Source organism: Poecilia formosa, unplaced genomic scaffold (assembly GCF_000485575.1).
Source record: "Poecilia formosa unplaced genomic scaffold, Poecilia_formosa-5.1.2 Scaffold279, whole genome shotgun sequence".
Classification (NCBI taxonomy): Eukaryota; Metazoa; Chordata; class Actinopteri; order Cyprinodontiformes; family Poeciliidae; genus Poecilia; species Poecilia formosa.
In genome coordinates this window covers 808,054-829,782 of record NW_006800218.1, presented here as the reverse complement: position 1 = coordinate 829,782, position 21,729 = coordinate 808,054, and the positions used below count along the sequence as shown (strand labels likewise).

General features: G+C 37.8%; 1 protein-coding gene across 2 annotated transcripts in view; it reads left to right on the top strand.

Annotated features, from left to right (window-relative positions):
* The window catches only part of rab6ba (RAB6B, member RAS oncogene family a), a 53,394-nt gene that overhangs the window by 7,801 nt on the left and 23,864 nt on the right, over positions 1-21,729 (top strand). For both annotated transcript variants that reach the window (XM_007571383.2, XM_007571384.2), the window contains exon 2: positions 14,355-14,413. In XM_007571383.2, coding sequence (XP_007571445.1) covers positions 14,355-14,413 — 59 coding nt within the window. The remainder of the gene's footprint in view (positions 1-14,354; positions 14,414-21,729) is intronic.

The window sequence follows — 21,729 nt, the reverse complement described above, 5'->3', positions numbered from 1 at the left end:
TAAACTTTCAAATCCCGATTAAATGCAGTTGTTGATCTTCTGCCAGCTATGTCAGATTTATCAAGTTATCACTTTAATCTGCGCTGTTTACTATGTGCCAGGCAGAGGAGGCTATATGTCATTTTTTATCGCCTTTGAGGATCAGTGCACACAATGATGCATTTCATTTCCCCCAAAAGTTAGAACCGAGACCTGCAAATGACATCACAACTAGAGCTGCACAATATATTGGAAATGCATTGCATAATGGGATAAGTATTACACTTCCAATTTTCAAAGCAATATAAAGCAACCTGGAACAGTATCTTTTCTTGCTGAATTAAATACTACACAAACGTTTGTTGTTGATGCATATGAAAGGGTTTAATAATGTGTTAAAGGGCAAACTGTACAAAATGAATTCCTAACCTGCCATGCAGTTTCATAAGTGGACTGTATTGTGTGCATTTGTTGATAAAATGATTACTTCATTGTTTCAAATGTCATTTGATATTTAAGAATAGACTTGGAACAACAGATGTAACTTGCCTCTTAAAGAGCTATAATTGTACACTTCATGGCACACAACGCTCACTATAGCAGGAAAAAATAACAGTGAAATCAGCGCAACATACCCCGTCCTGTAATACAGTAGATTCCTGTGAATTTTACACCCTTCATCCCAACATACAAGCTCTACAAATAAAACGGAGCAGGAGTTTTTAAAGAGACAGGCCCAATTTCAAGGTGTTAAGTTATGGAGTCAGTTTTCTTCTAAGTCATATTTTTACAACAATAGTAAAAGGTTGTATAGCTATTGATTGTGCTGTAAAATCCCACTATACTCCTGGATAATACTGCCCCTTTAAAAGTTACATTTGGCTTGAAAATCCTCACGAGAGCAAATACACGAAGCACAAAGTGCAACAGAGCTTTGAACAACACTGTGCTGACTACTTCAGCGAGTGTTTGCAACTTTTATCGACACGTAATAATTGCATAAACAATTGAAATTAGTATATTTCATTGACTGAATATTTAAAGACATGCTGCGCATTCCCCAGCTGTTTGTACAAACTTTCTAACTCAAATCACCATGTAGTACGCTGTGGTCTCCCTTCGTTTTTAATAAGCTTGAACACTAACCTACAACCCATATGAAACCACATTTCAACCGAGCAGTGGTGGTTCTATATTTATGTGGTACAATCACTGACTGAGTCTTCACAGTCAAGCTCAGCCCATAATGAACAAAATGTGGCTGCAGCCCAAGCAGTGATGTGTAGAAACGTCTGTTTCAGTTCTGCCTTCCTGTTATCCGATCAGAAAATATTTTATAGGCAGGAAATGACAACACAGGGTTATAACAAGCACACTGTAAAAAAAAAAACAGTTGCTCACTCTTCCTAACTCAGTTAAGTTTTATCAACTTTGTCAAGTTCAAAATGTATAGTAAAAGCTATTGCTATCAAATTGATTGAAGCTACAACTTCAATCAATTTGACCATGACTAGCAAATATATGAAACTAAAAATGACCAGTTAAGAGAAATAAAAATTCAAAAAAATTGCCCGAACTTAAATTTTTTACATTATTACATCAAGTTGTCTTAGCATATTTTTCTTTTTTGTAACTTGACTCATTTCTAAGTTAAGTCAACTTTGTAATGTTCATTTTCTTCATTATGTCTAAATGAAAAACAGTTTTATGGACATTATTTTATTCAGATCAGGAACATTTTCAGATTTCATACATTAAAATGTTATAAATTTCCACCAAAAAAACAAACAAAAGTTCATTTCTGGGTTTTGAAAATGCATGCCTTCACATATGTTATAATTTTTCTGAAGGAAAATAATTTGAACAAAACAATACATTTGTATTAACTCACTATATATAATATACATCATAATGCTTTGTACTATCTTAAAAATTCCTGAATCTTTTAACTTTCAGCTGTTGATACTTAAGTGTCGCAACACTTAAATCTCTAGCCCTGGTGTTCAGCTGTCTAAACTACGAGCTGTAGAAGAAGATGCGGTTCTTGCATAACACGACACGTTTCAAAAGTAGAGAGATGGCAAATCCTATTTAAGCACAATGCCAGTTGCTCAAACAGAACAGCTCAGTGAATAAAATCCCCGCTGTGGAAGACGGCTGTCATTCACCCAGCATGAGAGCTGACACTTCACTGAGTTCAGCAGGTCTCTGTCGGTGTTTACCCTTTCCCCAGATGAGCCCTCCAGCCTCAGCCCAACCTTTGCAACATTCACGTTGCTCTCCTTCTTTTGTGTTAAATTGGAACTCTTTGTGAATATTTGCTAAAACAGATGACTGTAAAATTCATTTGTCTCACCGAAACGAGGAGTCATTGGGCTGAACATTCATCTTTTCAGCTTCGTATAAAGGGGAGTGTTTTATCTCACTCTGTGGGCAAAGAAATGAATCACCAGCTGATGACTTGCAGAGAAACAGGTGGTGGAGATGCTGTGGGAGCAGTCTGATGCTGCGTGTGCTCAAAAGTGATGTCCAAATTGATCAGAGATGGATATTTTTAGAAATATTTGTCTTTCTGCGCCCCCCACCCCAGTTTAAAGCTCATCGTGTTTTTGTTTTTTTGTTTTTTTTCCCCCCTCAACAAACAGGAAGTCTTTTGTCCTCTCAGATTTTTTTAAAATGTGTTTTTACATCGTCCGTGTTTTTGAATCATCCATAATCCTGTACAGTTCCTGTCCTGGACGTTCCTTCAGCTCTGGGAGTTGAACCTCGTAGCAATTCGTCATTTCAAATGCAGCGGCTGCAGCGCTGCCTTTTGTGCTCTTGCAGATCTGCAGAAGGAAAGCTGAGGTTCACTGGGTGCAGTCTGCCTTGAGTCAGCATTTTGAACGGTTTTACCCTCAACCAGGTCTGCTGTGCATATTTGAAAGATTAGATTATCCACTTTGTTCTGCATCCCTGTCTGTCTGTTGATCTGTCATTCTGACGCTCTTGAGGATTTATTTTCTGTTTTATTTTCTTTGTTTTTTGTTTTTTTTTCTAGTCCCTGTTTGACAGAGAAAGACGGTAGCAACTCATCAGCTTTGCTAACTGAAAACACAAATTAGTTCAAACAAGAATATCTTTGATAAGATGATTTTTGAAATAGAAATAGTAGTTATAAGCTGTATACAAAAGGGGAAAAAAAGGAGGAGGTCAGGCCATTCTGACCCAAACACTTATAGGTTCTATATATTGATTCTGGCTCTGTAGTCGGGTCAAGTGAAAGGACCTGGAAGCCTCCGTTGGGACACCTTGACTTGCCTTGATTCCAGTAACTGCTAGGATTGAATGACATTAAGGTTGCTGCTGGTTTTCTCGCTGCCTCAGTATGAGAAAAGAGTGGAGTTGAATTTAACTGTGAAAATCTTAACCCTGTTATTGCAAATGTCACATTGGTTATTATTTATTTGCACTTTGACTCTTTCTGACCTGAACTAGGAGATCCACTAAAGCAAACCAAACATCGCTGACTTACAAATGAATTCTGTTTTTGAAAATGTTAAAACGTTTCACAGTGAGCGCCCGCTGTGATGGCACCTCTCGTCCAAACATAGGTGGTAAACGATCACTCATGGCAGGATTCACAGAAATACTTTCAGCGCTAATCTTGTATCGTTTTATATTGTGGTGGACCTGTTAGAACAGGTCAAAGCTATTTAATAACCTGAAACCAGCCACAAAAACAAATGAAATTAGTGCATTTCTGCTGAATCTTGCATCGATGCAACTCCTCCACTTCCTCTGTTACCTCAACTATTAGTTGAGCCCAAGATGATTCATCTCCAGGCAGACTTTCTGTTGCTACTATTTCCATTCAGCCAAGACGTTTCTATCTTAAGAAAATGAGGTTGACACCTCTTAAAAAGATAAAACAATACAAAAGGAGTATTAATATGTACCCAGGGTGGTACTTATAATTCTTACAACTCACTTGTTTAAGAAAGGGTTAAATAAAGGCGGCGCACCATCAATAATCTTCCTATGTGAAACACATCTTGAGAATAGAACATGTAAAATATCTCTAGTTAGAGGAGGTCTGTAACTTTAGCTAAATAAATGATGGCACAGTCTATAATCCCTGTGCTGTTTTCCAAGGTTGTAATTACCAAACTTAAAATCTGGTAGACCTTTTTATTTTTTTATACAAATATTGCTAGATGCAATTCTTAATCTATTTAAAGCATATAGATTATATTTAATCTTTAAGATGAGAGATGATTTGAAGTATTAATTACATTGCCTTGCCCTACTAATAGGGCAAAGCGATATCTGTAATCTTCTTTCTTCATCCCATAATTGCCGGTTTAAACACATTGTACAAAGCAATTACATTTTTATATCCACTTTATTTTTAACTGAGGACATAAGTGCATCTGAGACCACTCAGTCAGTGGAAGTAATAGAACAGGAACCTGCAAGAGTAGAAATGGACTAAGTGGGCTATTCTCTGAGAAGACGCTGTTTTCATTTCTCCACCCGTCCAGCTGGCCGCTGCCTCATCAGAATGAAATGAATCCAAACATTAAAAGGCATGTTGGTGTCTCCGTGGTGAAACGGCAGACTTATGACTTCCATCTCTCCTCCCCAGGCAGGCACAAACGCCATGCATCACCTTTTTGTCACCGGGACTGCTGGTATGTTGCTCCACTCCAGGTGTGTCTCTGTGCCGCTAATTTTAGTGAAGTCACTTTGCTCGTTAGGCTGCGTAAGAGCTGAATTAGCTTTCTGACTTCCTTGTGTGTGTGTGTGTGTGTGTGTGTGTGTGTGTGTGTGCGCGTGTGTGTGTGTGTGTGTATACGTGCCCAGGGAACCCAGCCTGTGTCGAGTATGAAAGCACGCTCATCCATAATTCAGAGGTATTGGTAAATGGATGCATCCTGTTAAGGTTTCACGTCACATCTTTTCTATTGGTAGAGTTTTAGGTGTTGCTGTTCTGATTGGTCAGTGTGGAAATACCTGATTGAATGTGAAAGAAAAGGAATCTTTCTGTTTGCTTTTTGGTGTTTGAGAAGTCTTAATGCTGATTTTTAGTTGGTGACGTCTCCAGGCAACAGGGGTGGGCAGTATTATGGCCTCAAATACTGCCCAATACTGCTCAGTATTTAAAAAACTAAAAACATGTTGAAGTTATATAGCAGAATAAATAAACATTTCTCTGTTTATGCTCTCAAACTAAATCAGGTCTTGATTTTAAATCAGCACTGCAAATATTAGAAAAATACAGTTTCTATTAACAGTTTGTGTTGTTATCCTCCTCCTCTCTGATTGGATCACCAAGTGAGAGGTCTTAAAACTCAGAGAGCATACCCAGTAATGTGCTTTCAAGCACAGAAGCATTTCATTATATCTTTTTAAATGTATGTATAATTTGTTGAGATGGAATTAAACTTCCATCTCAGCCGTGTGCCAGCAGCTGCTAGTGGGCATAAACAAGTCCAGAGGTGTGACATTTAATAAATCCACATCCTTCACTGGTTTTTGTGCTCTCTTGTCACTGTGAATAACTGCTGAAACCACTTAGTTTTCTCTGTCCTCTCCTTCATTGATAAATATTAGATACCTGCCTGCACTGTGCTTGCTCTCATCCTGTTGTCATGCCAAGAATGCCATGCTCCGGTATTTTTATCCATCTCCTTGTGAGTGGGAGCTCGGCCCAGGCAAAAAGCCCTGCCATGCTCTGATTGGCTGCCAAGCACTCAAGGGGATTCCAGGATTTCACCTGCCAAGTGACCAGCAGTGGATTTACCTGGCTTTTGGGAACACAGCTTGAGGGCTGAATGGATAATTCCATGCATTATTCAGCAAATATGGCGAGTATGAAGGATGTCATCCTCATAACCAACAATTTGTAAGCTGCTATGTTCTAATATTACCTTAAGTACATATGGATATGGGCGTTTAGTTAATAAAAATCAGGTGGTATTGATTTTAGTTGAACCCACTGCTCCCAATGTTAAAAACAGGGAAAATATTACAATCCTTATTGTTTTACTGCTTTAGCTTTTTTGTTTTTTTTATCAAGTTTATTTGAAATTTCAGTGATGAGGCAGTTCAAAGAGCTTCACATCATAAAAACATCATACAGTCATCAGTTATGAAGTAATAAACTTTACATTTCATCGTCAAGCAGATTGACCTGACATGTTGATTAATATTCCAGTTACTGCTAATCAAAGACGACTAAACAGGTGAACAGTTTTGCATTTTCCAGAAGTTTGTTCCCATTAAATAGTTCAGATAATCAAGTACGTTTTTTTTTATACAACACAAAAAGCTACCCCAACATCCTGGTCCTAATAACAGGTTGTGTCACCCTTGACAGATTCTCTGTGTTATATTTCACTGTAACATAATAAACAAATATATAAAAGCCTATTTTTTGTACTAGTAGTTACATACTGCTGCTTTAAGTGTAACAAAAAACGAATCAAAAGCAGAAGAAATCAGTGAGGTGCAATAAGTTTTCCACAGCGCTGCAGTTGATTGAATGTCCCTCATCTTTAAATATGAAAGACTCTGAATGCTGTCTGCGGTCTCACTGACATGGTTCGTCCGGCTGCAACATTGTTAAAGTTGAAATTTGCTGTTCGCTCTCCAAAAGTGTCTAAAATGAAACCAAATTGAATGCAGCCAACCCCCGCTGAGCAGACTGGCCCTCCATCTACTGAACCGATGAGTCACACTGTGCACCTCTGCACATAATTAAATGGAGCCAACAATGCTGTGCAGCACAATCTGTGTTTATTCCTCCTTAATTGCATTATTCCTAAATTATTTTTGTAATGAAAAGAAGCCAAAGTCCTGCTTAGACAGTGGAATTCATTTGCTGTTTGTGTTATTGAAGCTCTGGTCAGCTTTAACTTCAAACACTTTTTTTGTCATTTAAGTGGCACTTCTTTATCTTGATACCAAAAACAAAGGGTTACCAGTGCTGCAGTCCAAATACGTAATTTGTAGTATTGACTTAATAGGCCTCAAAGTGTTAAATAATTAAAGTGAACTCCATTAAATACACCTATTATCCCCTCTGATAATATCTAAAAGGGATTTCTTCTTTTCTCAGCCACATATTTATTTATTTTTCTTCCTTGTAATGTAGCTGTTGAGATAAGAGCCCTAAACTATCTCATTTTGTGCTTTCATTGTTCACAAATAGCAGTAAGTGCAATAACCTAAAGCAAGCTGAACTGTGCAGGGACTGTAATGTGCCGTAAAATTGCATTTTGAGCTCTTAGAAGACGTCTTGATGAGGTGTCTGCTGACTGTGCTCGGCGGACTCCGGGTTTAAAAAAAGCAGGTTGTCCCACAGCGGGGCCCCAGTTTTCTCTGGTAATTGGCCCTCATGTTGCCAACTCGGTCTGAAAAGTCTTTGAAGGATCGCACCAAGACGAGACTTTATTAGAACTAAAGATGTAACTGGAAACGCTCTGCTCAGGAATCTGCTGTATCTGGTTTGCCAATTATTAGGATGTCTGCATAGTTATCAATTTTACTCTGTGTGTTTTTCTTCTAAATGAGCAGGGTGAGCAGATGTTTCTTCCTGTGCTGTTGAGGGACATCAAAGGTACTAAAAAGATGAAGTTTTGATTAGGAATGAGTAGACAAGTTTTGTGGCTGATTTTTTTTTTTTCTTTCAAATTCATTTTTTGTTTGTAAAACGTTGACCTGCCAATACTGACTTTTACTTATTTCTCTTAAAGGGGCAGTATTATGTAAAATCTTTTATTTTATTTTATTTTAGATGTACATCATGTTATAATATTATTCCCTCATAAAAACAAACCTGGAGTGTCGTTTTGTTTCTTTCTTGCATGTTTGAGAAATCCTTTAATCTCCATGGCAACCATTCAGCTGTGCAAAATGCCTGGGAGGACCTAGCCCCGCCTTCCAGGATAAAACTCCTTCTCTGAGCTGCAGGTTTCAAGCTTTTGAGCTTCTGCCTCACCTAGCAGCTCTCCCCTTGCAACTCCTCCACTCAGCTCCTTCAGACTAGCCAATAGCAATTAGCAAACATCTACTAGGACTTTGCATTTGCTAAGTTCATTGTAGGAGATACTTCTCAGTGAAATGCTGGAAAAAATGTTGTTAAACGGTTAATGGAGGAGCCATGTTGTGATGGCTTCCTGAAGGTGGAATTTCAGAAAGAGCAGGAGTTTTTAAAGAGACAGAGACCCAATTTCAATGCGTTTAAATTGGGAATTAGAATGCCATTATGTGCCTGGAAAATGCATAATATTGTCCCTTTAAAAAAAATGAAAACTATAATCTTAAGAGACAAAACATTTATATTAGGAATGAAGCTGACATCGTGCCCTGTGTCCAGAGCATATACAAGATCGTACTTTTATGCTAAAACAAGGTGATTACGGAGTGAAAATGTATAAGCAGTTAACATGGGCAGCGTTGATGACTGTACATCTGTCCATGTGTGTAAAGTCTAGTTGACCCTTACTTTAACTCTGATATTTCCAAAAGCTTGCAAACGTTTAAAAATCTTGTCCACAACAGAGGTTGAAGCTCAAAACAAAAACCCTAAAACAGCCTAAATTTGAGTCCCAGTTTTTGATTTGCAGCATCCGCGCTAATAAATGTTGTCGTGACTTGGTAAAACTTTCATTTATCATGAAAAGAAATTCAGTGTCATTAGTCGTCTGAACATTGGATGACTTTCAAGATTGATGATCTTGATTCTTCCCTAATAATTTCTTCAGTCACCTGATGTCATTTTATTAGATTTAACAAACATTGGGCATTGTAAGAAACAATAAATATACCGACTGAAAATGAAAACATTTTTCAGTGACCTATGTTTTTATGTTCATTTAACCTTCTACCTTTACAAGATGCTGCGTAACCACTATGCGTAACCACTATGCAACTTTTTATATCCTTAAGCAGAAATAAAGAAACTGAACTTTAGGCCTCACATTGGAGGAGATTTCAGCAACTTAACTTGCACAATATCTTGCATGACAACATCATCTGCAGCCAGTCTTAAATAGATGACGATGTCATCAGGTTCACACTCAGAGCTGCACAACAGCATTAAACATTTAAATGCCTTATGTAAACCAATGATTTGTCCTCTCTAACCCTGCTGAAGCTCTGCAGCTGAAGGAAAACTTCCTCTGTATTTGTCATTTGCACAGAAAGCCACTTGTGTTTGCAGCTCAAACTGAATAGAGGGTCAGTGTGACAATATGTGAAGGAGTAAAATGACATGTAGACTTAATTTGACAATTTCCTCCCACATTTATTCAAGTAAAACTCATATTTTATCCTCAAAATATCTATGCTTCCAAGGTTGTTTTTTTTCTTCTAAATTTAAAAAATCTACAGCTTATGTAAGAGTTGCATCATAAAATTTTATTTATTAGAAATGCTTATCATGTTACTATTTAAGTGAAATATAGTTTTTAATTTCTTTATTGTGGCTGAACTCTGGGTTGGGGTATCATTTAATTAGTGGGTCAGATGGGAAAGACTCAGCGTTTGACTTGGTGATGCTAAGTAGAATAATATCGATAGCTGGCAGAGAAACAATATTTACGACATTAATAGTCAACAAGTGTGAGATTTATTTAGGGCCTTGAATGGAAGAGAAAAACAGAAAAAAAAGAGTTTGTGAAGTCGACCATTGAAAGACAAAACATGAGGTGACCTAGTAGTGATCTGTGTGGTGCTTTTTTTTTGGGAAGTACAACAAACAATGACGAGAATTGTTTAAAAAAAATACTTTAAACACAAGCCTAACATCTTAAATATGTTTAGATGTATAACAACTGTGAAAACATAAATTTCACAAAAGTAAAACTATGTTTCAGTTTTCCAAGGACCTCATTTCCATTCCAAAAAATAAACATGAATTAAAGTGGTTTATTCCAGCTGTGCTGCTGGGCTGTACTGTTTGTACATATTCTTTAGAAAAACTTAATCAAATCACGACATACAATAAACCCGGCTTGCTGCCATGTTTTCAAAATGAAATAAACAAATACCTGGCCTGTAATGCAAATTCAAATGAACTCAATGAAAAGTGCCCAGCCCTGCTGTGATCAACACTTCTAGAGCAAAGCCAGAGTTCCAGGTCTGAAGGGAATTTTAAATGCATGAAAGGCCCTGAAGGCCTGAATATTAAAATATAAAATCTTCTACAACACTCAACCCACTCTAAAATCTCAGACTCCACTGAACCCAAACTATTTGCTCTACTATATTTTTAATTTATTAAAAATACAGTTGAACTTCATAGTTCTCCTGTTTCATTCTTTTCTTTTGAAATGTAATAAGATGATTGTGGTTAATTTCTGCAGTCCCATGAAATGAATATTGGTGCTTTTATCTCCAGCGCTGCACCTTCTGTTTCCACCTAACCTACTCAGTGTTTTGATTCCTCTCATAATATTTTGAGCTGGTCCAAGTTTTTAATTACTGCAAAAATCTTAAAACATCTTTTACATCCAATATTTAAAATAAAGAAATCTATAGAAGCATTATTCATCTGCAATATGCTTGATGTGGTTTACTGGTGATAAATGAAGGTGTGCTGAGGTAAACTATTCCTCCCTGTGGTGGAGGAAATTAGTCTCTTCAGATTTTGTGTGCGATGCTCTGTTGGAGGAAGGAGAAGGGTCGTTGTGCCCATCCCTGAGTTTCTGAAGCTTTCAGCTGTGACTGAGAGGCGCAGGGAGGGCCGTCTCATGTTCTCTGAGCTGGAGGAGGATGACTCAGCAGCAACAGAGGAACATTAGATAAAACTCTCTGTTCATAATGAAGTGATATTTAAATTCCGCTAAGGGATGAACGTGTTGCTCCCAAAAGAATCAATTTAAAACACCCATGTTGTTATTGAAACTCAGAAATATTTCCCTGAAACTATTTTTGTTCATAAAGCTGCCAAACATCAAATATTTAAACATTCAAGCAGATGTTCAGTTTGCATTGCAAAGACACTTAAACGAGGAAAGTTTTGCATCTCTTATTTGGACTTGTCAGGAGTTATGGTTGGCTAATGTGATTGTTTCAGATTGTGAAGAAACAGAACCTGCTGTTCTGTTTCTTCACAATCAGAAGAAACAGAACTTTCTTCTGTTTTATTTGCTTTATTAACTTAAAGCAAATAAATAAATGTTTGAAACTATGTTCACAACTCTAACATTAAAGCTCCAGTATGCAACTCTTCTAAAAAAAAAAAAAGTGTCATGACAGTATAGCATGAGACAGATGATCTAAAAACAATCAACTTTCTCCACTACTATTGCCGTCTGCAAAAATGCGCCGTTCTTGGTCAAAAACAGCCAATCAAAACCAGGAGGAGGGTCTTAGGGCTGACAATCAACCTGATGTATGCACTGGTAAATGTGTTGATGATGGAACTGTTTATCCGTCGTCATCTGAGGTCATGCTAACTAGCCTTAGCATTCGGTAGGTTTTGTTTGTTTTGTTGCAGGTTTTGTAGCTATAGCATAGCAGAGACCAAGGAGGATGTTGTGAGCATGCCTGACAGCGCTAAGCCCCTCCTCCTGGTTCTGATGGGTTGTTTCTGACAAAGCTGTTGATTTATATAGTTATTTATAACTTATTTATGTGGCTCTGAACATGTGCCATTGAGTCCCACGCATCTTCTTTGTTTACTATCAAGCTAACTTTATGGGCTTTACTGCCACCTGCTGTCCAAGGCAGTTTAGATCTAATATTATATATATAATTTATTCACTTTTTAGGGCTATCCCCATTAGAATGATGAGCTATTAGGTTACCTTTAAGTCAAATGGCTTGTGCCCAAAATAAGACAGCTTTGGAGCAACGTTAGTCATATGATGTATTAATAAATCAGTGTAAATAATCGGTGGCTGCACATCAGTCTGCCTCGCAGCTATGGAAACCAAGTGAAGGCACAGCCGCGTGTAATTAGTCTGGCTGATAAAATCTTCCTGTAAACAATTGCAACTGGGCCGCCCATTTGATGAACTGTGAATATAGCACAGATTATGTTTACCGAGGGAGGCTGTCGCTGTGTATTTGAAGTGTTCACTTGCGGTTGGTGTCTGTTGCATAAATAATGAGTTCAGTTTCACCAACTTTTAAGAGCAATAAAAACCCTGAATGACTACTCCCCAGGCTGCACATGTTGAAGTTTTGGGCGGGGAGACGGATTATATTGTTACACTAAGAAATTATGGCCCTGAAGTGAAAGACATAGAAGTCACAGATGCAACTATTTTATTGTCAATTATCTTCCCTTCTGCAGAAAACACAAGCAGAGTTTTGAGTTGAATCCTATTGGCTTCTGTATTTTTCCTGCTTCAGTACCTTTCATTAATAAAATTTGTGAGATAAACATAATTAAGAACTATCTATCACTTGGACACTTGCATCCAGCCGGTTTCTGTAAATGATTAATGATGATGTAGCATGCTATTAGTGCCTCTAAAATAAATAAATAAAAAGCTACGTTTCTGTCTCCTAGATGATTATGTTTGAGTCATGACCATCAGACCTAAACGGAGAAAAGCCGTGTAGTTTAAGATTATTCTCTTTTTTTTGCACTGTGAATTTATATCATATTCTGAGTAGATGTGTTGAAAGGCTGTGCATTTTGTTGAATATTTAACTTAATGTCACTTTGTCCAATGTCACACCTTAAACCATTTGGTTACAACACAATTTGGATGTTTAATTGGGATTTTATCACACAAAGCAGAAGCAAAAGAAAAAAAAAGACATGCATAATTCTCAGATTTCAGTTTGCGTTTCAGATTTTTGAGTCTTTCCTACAGATTCTTAATTGCAGTTCGATTTGGACTTTGATTAACCCACTATTTGTGATGTTTACCTTTTCAACTTTTGAGTTGAGTCAGTGGGATAGTCAAAGCTTGAAAGATTTTAACTTTAAGCTTGCCCACAGCTTTTTTCCTGAACTGTGATCATGCTGCTGTTAGTTTTCTAATGCTGTAAAACACTTTAAAAGTTTTTGATTGGAAAGGCCAAAATGTAGAAAATGTATGTTTGCTTTCAGCAGTGTAAATGTACGACAGTAGTTGTGCTTCTAGATTCATCAAGAAGCCATTTTCTCCTGCACTTAAGATGCTCATTTGCTTGATTCAAGCTTTTCAGTGAAACAATGTTGCTTTAAATAATGTAGTTATTTTAATCCAGAATATTTAAGTGCTCCATGGGTAGTGAACCGAAGCACAAAGACAATAACACTAAAGCATTTGTTTATTTATTTAACACAAGTCTTATAATTGCGACACTCAGCAATGTTTTGCTTCCTTGACACATTGCAGGCCTACTTGGAAACACAATCATCACAGCAATCATTGTATATTCTAATCAAAGCGTTCAGTGGCTCGCTCTCATATATAACTACTGTCTGCTCTGTTTGTGAACAGGAACACATGAATGTAGTGAGAAAAGCATGGGGAAAAAAAGCATCGTTATCTGATTGTGTTTTTATGTGAAAGTGTTATGCAGTTTGGAAAAGTCTAGGATTTTATTTTTAAGTATATTTCAGGTCTGGAGAATAATAGACAACCTGATATAGGCAGATTTACACATGTGCCATATTCTTCCCATTTCTTGATGATGGATTCTGCTAAACTCCAGATTTACTTGTATGACTTAAACTTTTCAGTAACCTTTCGTGTGCTAGCACTACATGGCTGGACCTCTGTTGAATTAAGTCAGTCACTTTAAATGGGGTGAATATTTATGCAATCACTTATTTTGGGTTGGTTTAATTTTTTTTATGTAATTGCCATTATATGGTTGACATTAGTTTTCACTTTGACATCAAAGGGTTTTTTGTAATTATGTCAGTAAAGCCAGATTTTGTTGATCATGATTGATTTGTAAAGGCAATAAAAGGGTAAAACATCCCAAGGAGTAAATATTTTGTACAGGCATTGTACACCTTATACAGCCATCCATCCTTTCTCTGTCCTTCCATCCATCCCTTCATTATTTATCCATCCATCTGTCACCTGTTCCTCCATCCCTTTATCTATCCATCCTATCAATCTGCCCAACCTTCCAACTGTTTATATATCATTCAACATTGGAAACATTTACTTTATTTACCATTTGCTTTAAAGTAGATTTCACCTCTATTAAAGCTTTTAAAAGTTCCCAGCTTTTAGGAAATCCAAATGATTTGCAGCAACAGAGTGACTCCAATTACATGCGGACCAGATGCCACACCTGACCCCCCTCAGTCACCTCTTCGCTCTAATGAGCTCCCTCGCCAGGCCTGACAGCCATGACAAAAAGTCTACTTCCTGAATGTCTCGTTCATCCTCTAATGGAAACTATCGTTTTCTTTTCTTGTCTTGCAGTTGGAAAGACATCTCTGATCACACGGTTCATGTATGACAGCTTTGACAACACATATCAGGTAGGTGGTTGTTTATGTAGCTGGTTATTTAGTCTGTAATGTTACAACTTATGTGTTTTGATCAGTCACAAGGGTTGTAAGCCTTTCTTTTGATATTCTTCATGAATCAAAGACATGTACTCTAGTATAACCAGCTTTACTAGAAATAACCGCCATGTGTAAAATGACAGAACATGTTAAAACAGCTGCGTTTGAGTCGAAAAGTACCTATTTTCCCGTGAAGATTAGTGTTTTTTTGTTTGTTTGTTTGCTTTTTTGAGGTCTGTTTTGCAGAGCAGCTGAAACTCATTCGCAATCCTAAAAACAGAATATTGCTTCTGCAGCTCCAGCACTTCTGGAGATCTTCGTGAGCATCTGCAGGCCTACAGACGGTTTAATAACGCCTGCGGGTTTATTGCTTTAAAAGCAAAAAAAAAAAGGATGATCTTACGCAGTCATAAAACTGGAATTACACATAAATCTTTCACCCTTATGGATAGTGTAGAATGAGAATTTCCATGTCTTTTAGCTCATTTAGTTCACAATCTAATATATGTAAAGAGATTACGTTAAGAACTGCAGCGTCACATTGTGGTTATTAGAACAGGCAAAGCGAGGAAAGCGAATAAGTTTGAGCTGAACTTGAAATAAAAAAAAAGAAATTGATTTATCTTTTTTTGCATATATAGTTATACTCCAAATTATGGCATTTTAACATCAGTAACCAGATCAATGATGTTTTGAAGTGGGAGGCGGCGGGCGTGGATGGGTAGCAGCAACACCAATGGGTGATACAAAAGAACAGAGGTCCATTTCTAACCAACTAGATCTTCCTATGATAGACTCTGAGTCTATGTTTCTGTTGCAACCTGCTGATCACACTCTGTGAAGCTTCCCTCTGAGAACATCCTGTTCTGATCGATTGTTTGGTGTCATCTTGGTCCCAAGATGTCAGAGTGTGAGCCGCATGAAGATGAGGATGGTTTAACTACAAACTACACTGAACCAGAACAGCTGGTGGATGAATTGTGGACACCAGTCGTGGTTTTTGTGGTTAATCTCTAGAAAATCAGCATGCTATATAGTAAGAACTGAAACATTAAACAATAAAAAAGGCAAACAGGAAATGTTAATAATAATATCTATATACTTTAAAAGGTAATACAACAGATCTTAAAGGCAATATGGGGGAGGTTCTTTCAAAATAAAGAGACTAGAAATACTACGTTGAACTTCATTTACATTATTTTTCTGGTTGTACTCAAACATATTTTCATATTTTGCAAATGGGATTGGTACAGTTGAGAAAGTGCCATTGTTAATCCATAGCGTTCTGCAGTTCTGAAGAGAGTCTAGTGAATGGTAAATGGACTGAATTTATAGAGCGCTTTGGTAGATATAGTGATTTGTGCTCACAAACTACACGCTCATATATACTGAGGCATATTAGCATGTGGCAGGCGGTTGATGAAATCGAACCCATATGATGACTTCTTAACCCACTGAGCCATGGTTGCAAAGTTGTCCACTTTCAGAAATTTTTATCAGGTGTTTTATTTTATGCATTTATTATATCGTTCATTATTTATCATGATACGTTTCTTATGAGTTTTGATTCATTGTTGCCACGATAGATTTTGATTGTTTAAAATCTCTCAAAATTGTCATATTTTCGGGATTGATAGTTTTACCATTATATCTGCTGTTTTTTCATTGAGAGTATGAATAGACATCAATAAATTTGAAAATATGATCAAATGCAGTTCCTGCGTGCAGTTTAGTCATACAAGTCACACTTCTTTATGTGAGTGGTATCCTATAGACGTGCATTACAAAGGAGCATAGTCACAACCAAAAGAACTAAAAAAAAGAACTTGATACATTCATTATCACAAAATATCATTTCAGTTCATATCACCCACTACTAGTTTCATTATATTTTCTGAATACATTTTTAAACTTTTTTTTTACATATTGAAACAGATTCAATCTTATAAACTAGACTTTTATTCTCAAACTGTATTGTGGTAATTTTTGAAAGTGTTCAATCCTAATAAGAGAAATATTGTGCTTATTGTTTTAGCACTAACAGAAAGTTTAATGTGTCAATCATCAGAATGCAGAGAATCTCTTATAGTCATAAATACTGATGAACACATCTTTTTCTAGGACACCTTTTTTTTATGAATCACATAATTTTATTTAGGAATCAGGAACAACCTTCATTATGACTCTCTCATCCTTGGGCGTTTTGCACTGGACTTATAACCCACCCATGTAGATTTCAGTATTTCATATTTCACTACCCAGAAACTGTAGCTGCATTCACATCTCTGTCAGTAGCTCGCAGTTAAAAAGCAACCAGTTCATAGGCACTTTCTTCCACTCGCACTTCAAAAATATTAAAGTGTCATAACATTGTTAATGTATGGAGTCATGATACTCGAGACAACAGCTTTGTCAGAGTGACGCTCTCGCCCAGACACATCGCACTTTTGCCAACGTTGCACACACCTCTTGATGGCTCTGGAAGTGAGCTGTTCTTCTACCATCTGCTTGTCGTTGTGGCAGGCCCAAGAGACAACAGTGTGCATGTAGCAGCAGCAGAGCGGTAGCGTGGTGGTAGCAGTGGAGGGCCTCCTGCTACATTGCTAGCCTTCCAAATACATCCTACATATGTGGATTTAGAAGAAAACTCGTATTTGGGGGCCTTCAGGATGAGAGGTTCTTCTGTGTAACATAAGGCTGTTTAGTTTTGTTGAATAAAAAGAGGAGGCATGCACCGTCTGTAAAAGGAAGTTGACCTCAAATGGCTTGTACTCTGATCTGATGAAACGTAGGAAATAAAATTAACTTTACATTTTTACGAAGTTAACTCATGTGCTTAATCTCAATAGTATAATGCATTAATATTACATAGCGCAGATTTGCATTACCTATTTTGAACTAAAAAGTGAGGAGAGTCAAAGCGGTGTGCTCAGCAGCACATTGAACTTTAAAATAACACTGATGGATGTTTGGATAAAACCAAGGTAGCATGTACATATTCCAACTATGACTTATCCTTCCACCAAAGCTCAAGCAGTTTATAATTAACATTTCTAAATTGACATTTGAGACAAAATTACTTCTTTTAAACCTTCCTGAATATTAAAACCTGGAAAACAAATCGACTGAAACACTATATGTATATAAAATAAGTATGAGAGTTGAAGTATTCTTCATGTGAAACTCAAACTTGATGTAACCCGTACAAGATTTTTGAATAAGACATGTTTTACCTGAAGCTGATTAATGGAATGTTATCTACATTCAGTGGGAATGGGAGAGCTGATTGTCCAAACCATAATAAACTCATTAGACATGGACATGCATTGCTGCCAGTAAATTGGGGTCACTGCTGATTATTGATGATGTGACTGTTGATAGAAGTGGCACAATTACAGAGCTACTTTCTATTTCTAACCTGATAGGACAGCACTTCAGTGTGTTGATGGATAAACAACAATAAGGTAATCTTATTGGGGCCTGCCATAGGAATGCATGGCAGGCCCCATGCATTGCTATGCATTAGAAATAGCCTTTTCCCTAAAAATAGCTTTTTATCTTTTTTATCATTATTCATTATCCATGTTTAGCACACCGAATTGAGGAAGTCAATGGAAACATGCTAGTTATACCCCACATGCCACTGGCAGCATTTAGGCTAACATTAGCGTTTTGGTTAATTTCAGCTTGTACACTAATTTTAACATACTAAATGGAGTATGTCCATGTTACTCAACATGCTTGTGGTTCTCCACATGCTATTGAGTACATTGTGACTTACTTTAGCATTGATGCTAATTTTTAGTATCAGAACGCTGGGTTGCAACCGACGGACACACTTTGGCAGGCCCTGTTTAATTTTCTAGTTGTTGTTTTTAACCTGACATCAATCCTAAACTTTGGATAAGCAGCACTGGTGATTTTCCAGACTGACATCCTTGTGTGTGTGGATGTTTCATTCAACTGCAGGACTCTAATCATCATTTTCAACTTTCACTGTGCCCAGCTGCAAAGCTATTGTAGTTATTAGATTTTTTATTTTTTTTTATTTTTTTTGAGAGAGAGAAAATCCTTGATTTGCAACGAGAATTTGTACTTTATTCACAATAACGCTCTTAGTGACAGTGCGGATTCTTGCTCCTGATGCTAACTATCTGAAGCAGAACAACTACTTTTCCCTCCAGATAATTAACTGAAACTCTGTCACTCCTCTAACTTTAAACCCTGTCGAGTGCCGGTAAAGGTATTTAATGCCTCCATGGGTCATTTTTTCTGTCTGGTGACTTTCGCCACTGCACTATCCAGCTGTTGGACACTTGGCAACACGAGTGGAGCAGCATCGTTCCATGCAGCTGCTGCCACTTTTGCCTTCTGTTATAGAAGTGGTATATGTTTGTTGCTGATCTGCATGTGCACCAATTAATATGCTGGTACAGGTTTGTTCATTTATAGACTAGAATTTATGATCATTTATGAATGACTGTTATGTCTGCATCATTTTCAGAGGTGCCAGACGCTCTATCAATACATCTGGACCAGTGTGGCTCGTCTGCAGTCAATCTTACCCCAAGGCTGCTGCTGTAATTCCCAGGCTAAGTGGTGCTGGATAAACTCCAGTCTGGATATCTATTAGCCATCCAAGCCAACATTTAATGTAATCATCATAAGAAGTATGTGGGGACTTGGTTTCACACATAAATGGCGTTCTGCAGAAGTCTGGAAGTAATGAGACCTGAAGGGACAGGCAGCAGGCTGGCGCTGAATAGAAAGCATCTGCTTATTGAATGAAGCGCTCGTATTGTGTTTAATGTCAGTCTTAACGCCGACACAGCTGTGGCTGCAACAGCAGGGAGGAATGCGGCAAGCGGGTTGGTTTTCTGTTTGCTTGTTTAAGGAAAGGTATGTTTTAATAAAAGGCTTCATAACCTCTATTTCATTACGATACATCTAAAAAAACATTTAGACCTCTTCTTCTGGATATCTTTGACTTTTGAATCTCTGAAAATTTCTAAGTTTTTTTTCTAGAACATTTCTAAGATTAACCTCAAAATTTCTGAGATTTTTCTAGCAATTCTGAGGCTTTTCAGACTCAAAAATTTCCTTTTTTGTTTTTATCCAAGAACATTTCTGCGATTAATCTCATATTTTCTTAGTGTTTTCTAGAATATTTTTGACTTTTGGAACTCAGAAATTTCCAAGTTTTTCTAGAACCCCCGGTCCCCCAAATTTTTAGGAAAAATTTGCTCCTGAATTTTTTTTCCATCTGCTGTGATGCTAGTCATAGTTTAATTGACATGGATCAAAACTATAACTCAGTTTTCCCTAATTCATAGTTATTTATGCACAATGATCCTCTTTCTCAGTAGCAGGTAGAGCTGACAGTGATTTTGCTGTTTTTTTTTCTGGCTCAACTCCAGAGACCTTTACGTTTTAATTAAAATGCAGCAGGCATCAGATCAGTGAGAGTGTTTGTGCTGCTGCTCAGAGGGGGGAGGATATATTAGCCCAATGAGGGTTGAAAATTGATTTGAATAGAGCCCACAGGAGACACCTGTCCTGATGTGCAGATTTATGCCGTCATGGTTTCCAGCTTCTACATCCGGGATCGTCGGCTGGCATTTTTGATTCATCGTTCGTCAAGTTTCGGACAGTCGAGCAGATGCGGCCGAGTCATTTGAAAGAGGAGCAGTGGTGTGTTTAGTGACCGACGGACGTCAGAAAGATGAAACTGAGCGTTGCGGCAGCTCCAGGCAGCGGGAGGATGTCAGTGAGGCGAGCCGCATTTGCTCCTTTTTTTAAAGCAGCAGTTTCCTATCAAGCAGCCATTCAGCCGAGAGAGACTGAGACAGGCGTCCTTGCTGCCTGGCAGCACATGTTAAAGGGCTCTGGGGTCCCTGGAGGCTCCACGCTTTTGTCAGTTGCGTCGGAGCTGTCAGTCAAGCCTGGCCACCAGGCTGTGATTTCATCTGTCTGTTCTCCCCAAATAATCGGAATCAGCTGCTCTTTTCTGCCCGTTTTCATTACTCAAAGGCAGAAATGTTAGCGCCATCTTTGGGAAAAAAAACAAAAAGCCGTCCTCATTTTTTCCAACTTGTTTAGTGTAAATGTTATTCTATGTCAACCTAACCTTTGAGCTCCAGGTTAACTGAGTCAATAAACTTATTGAAGCTATGAAATCGAACTCTGGATGTTCTGTTTACATGTTGAAATCTTAACCGATATAAAGGCTAAGCCCGGCGCGGGCCGAGTGTTGACACTTCAACTTCGAGTTAGCAAAACTACAGATTTATAATGCTAACACAGAAATTTATAACATGTAGAACATAATTTAAATTATTTTAATTTAAATCAGAGAAACGGCAATTAATGAAATTTTGATCTTTTTAAAATTTTGAATAATGTTATCCATTACAATGGACCCCTGCCTATTAGATAGAGCAGGTCTAAAATACTCAGAAGAAAATGCAACTTAGGAAGCGGACATAACCCTAACCCTAGCCATGCTTCGTCCTTTGCGCTTATGCCAAGTGACTTTGTTACCCGTCGTATCAAGCATGGACCTTTGTCATAATAATAAACTGACTTTTCTTTTTCTTCTAACCACAACACCACAATGATGATCAGAGTTGAAGCATCCATGTTCTCCTTGACTCGAGAAATGTAGTCTTAAAAAAGCTGCTCTGTCCTTCTTCAGTGCTGTTCAGGGTCTCGGGGTCTTTGATTTGTTTCAGCCTGCTGTCTGTGAGAGGAGACTTGTTCATGGACAGATTTACTCCCCTGAACAGGGCTGGCAGCAAACCTCAGATGAACCATGTTGTGTGTTCTTAATAAGCTGTTGAAGGCAGCGCTGTGAGCAGATGCCTCTGGGCTCTCTGTGACTCAGGGTCGCTCGGTTTGTCAGCGCTCCTGCTAGATGGGAGGACCTTGAAAGTCCTGGTAGGTACAGAGCTGTCAGAAGATTTTTTTCTTTTTCTTCTCTCTTAAAAGTAGCATTTGTTTAGCCTGCTGAATTTAGAAGAAGGTTTTCTGCAGAGGAAATTTGGGAAACGTGTTATATATTCAAGTTCTGGTCTGTGTGTAGTCCCTTTCTGACTGTGCCAACATGTACTTTGTATCTTAGGTTTCAAGAGCTCCCGTGTCGGCAGGTGTTTTCGGAGTCCTCCATCTCGACTGACTGATTTCAAATTCTTCTGAAGTCTCTCTAAAACTATTACCAGACTCAAAAGCTGTTTCAGTCTTCTTTGTGAATGTCTAAAACATGAAACATGTTGTTCATTCTTTTATCAATA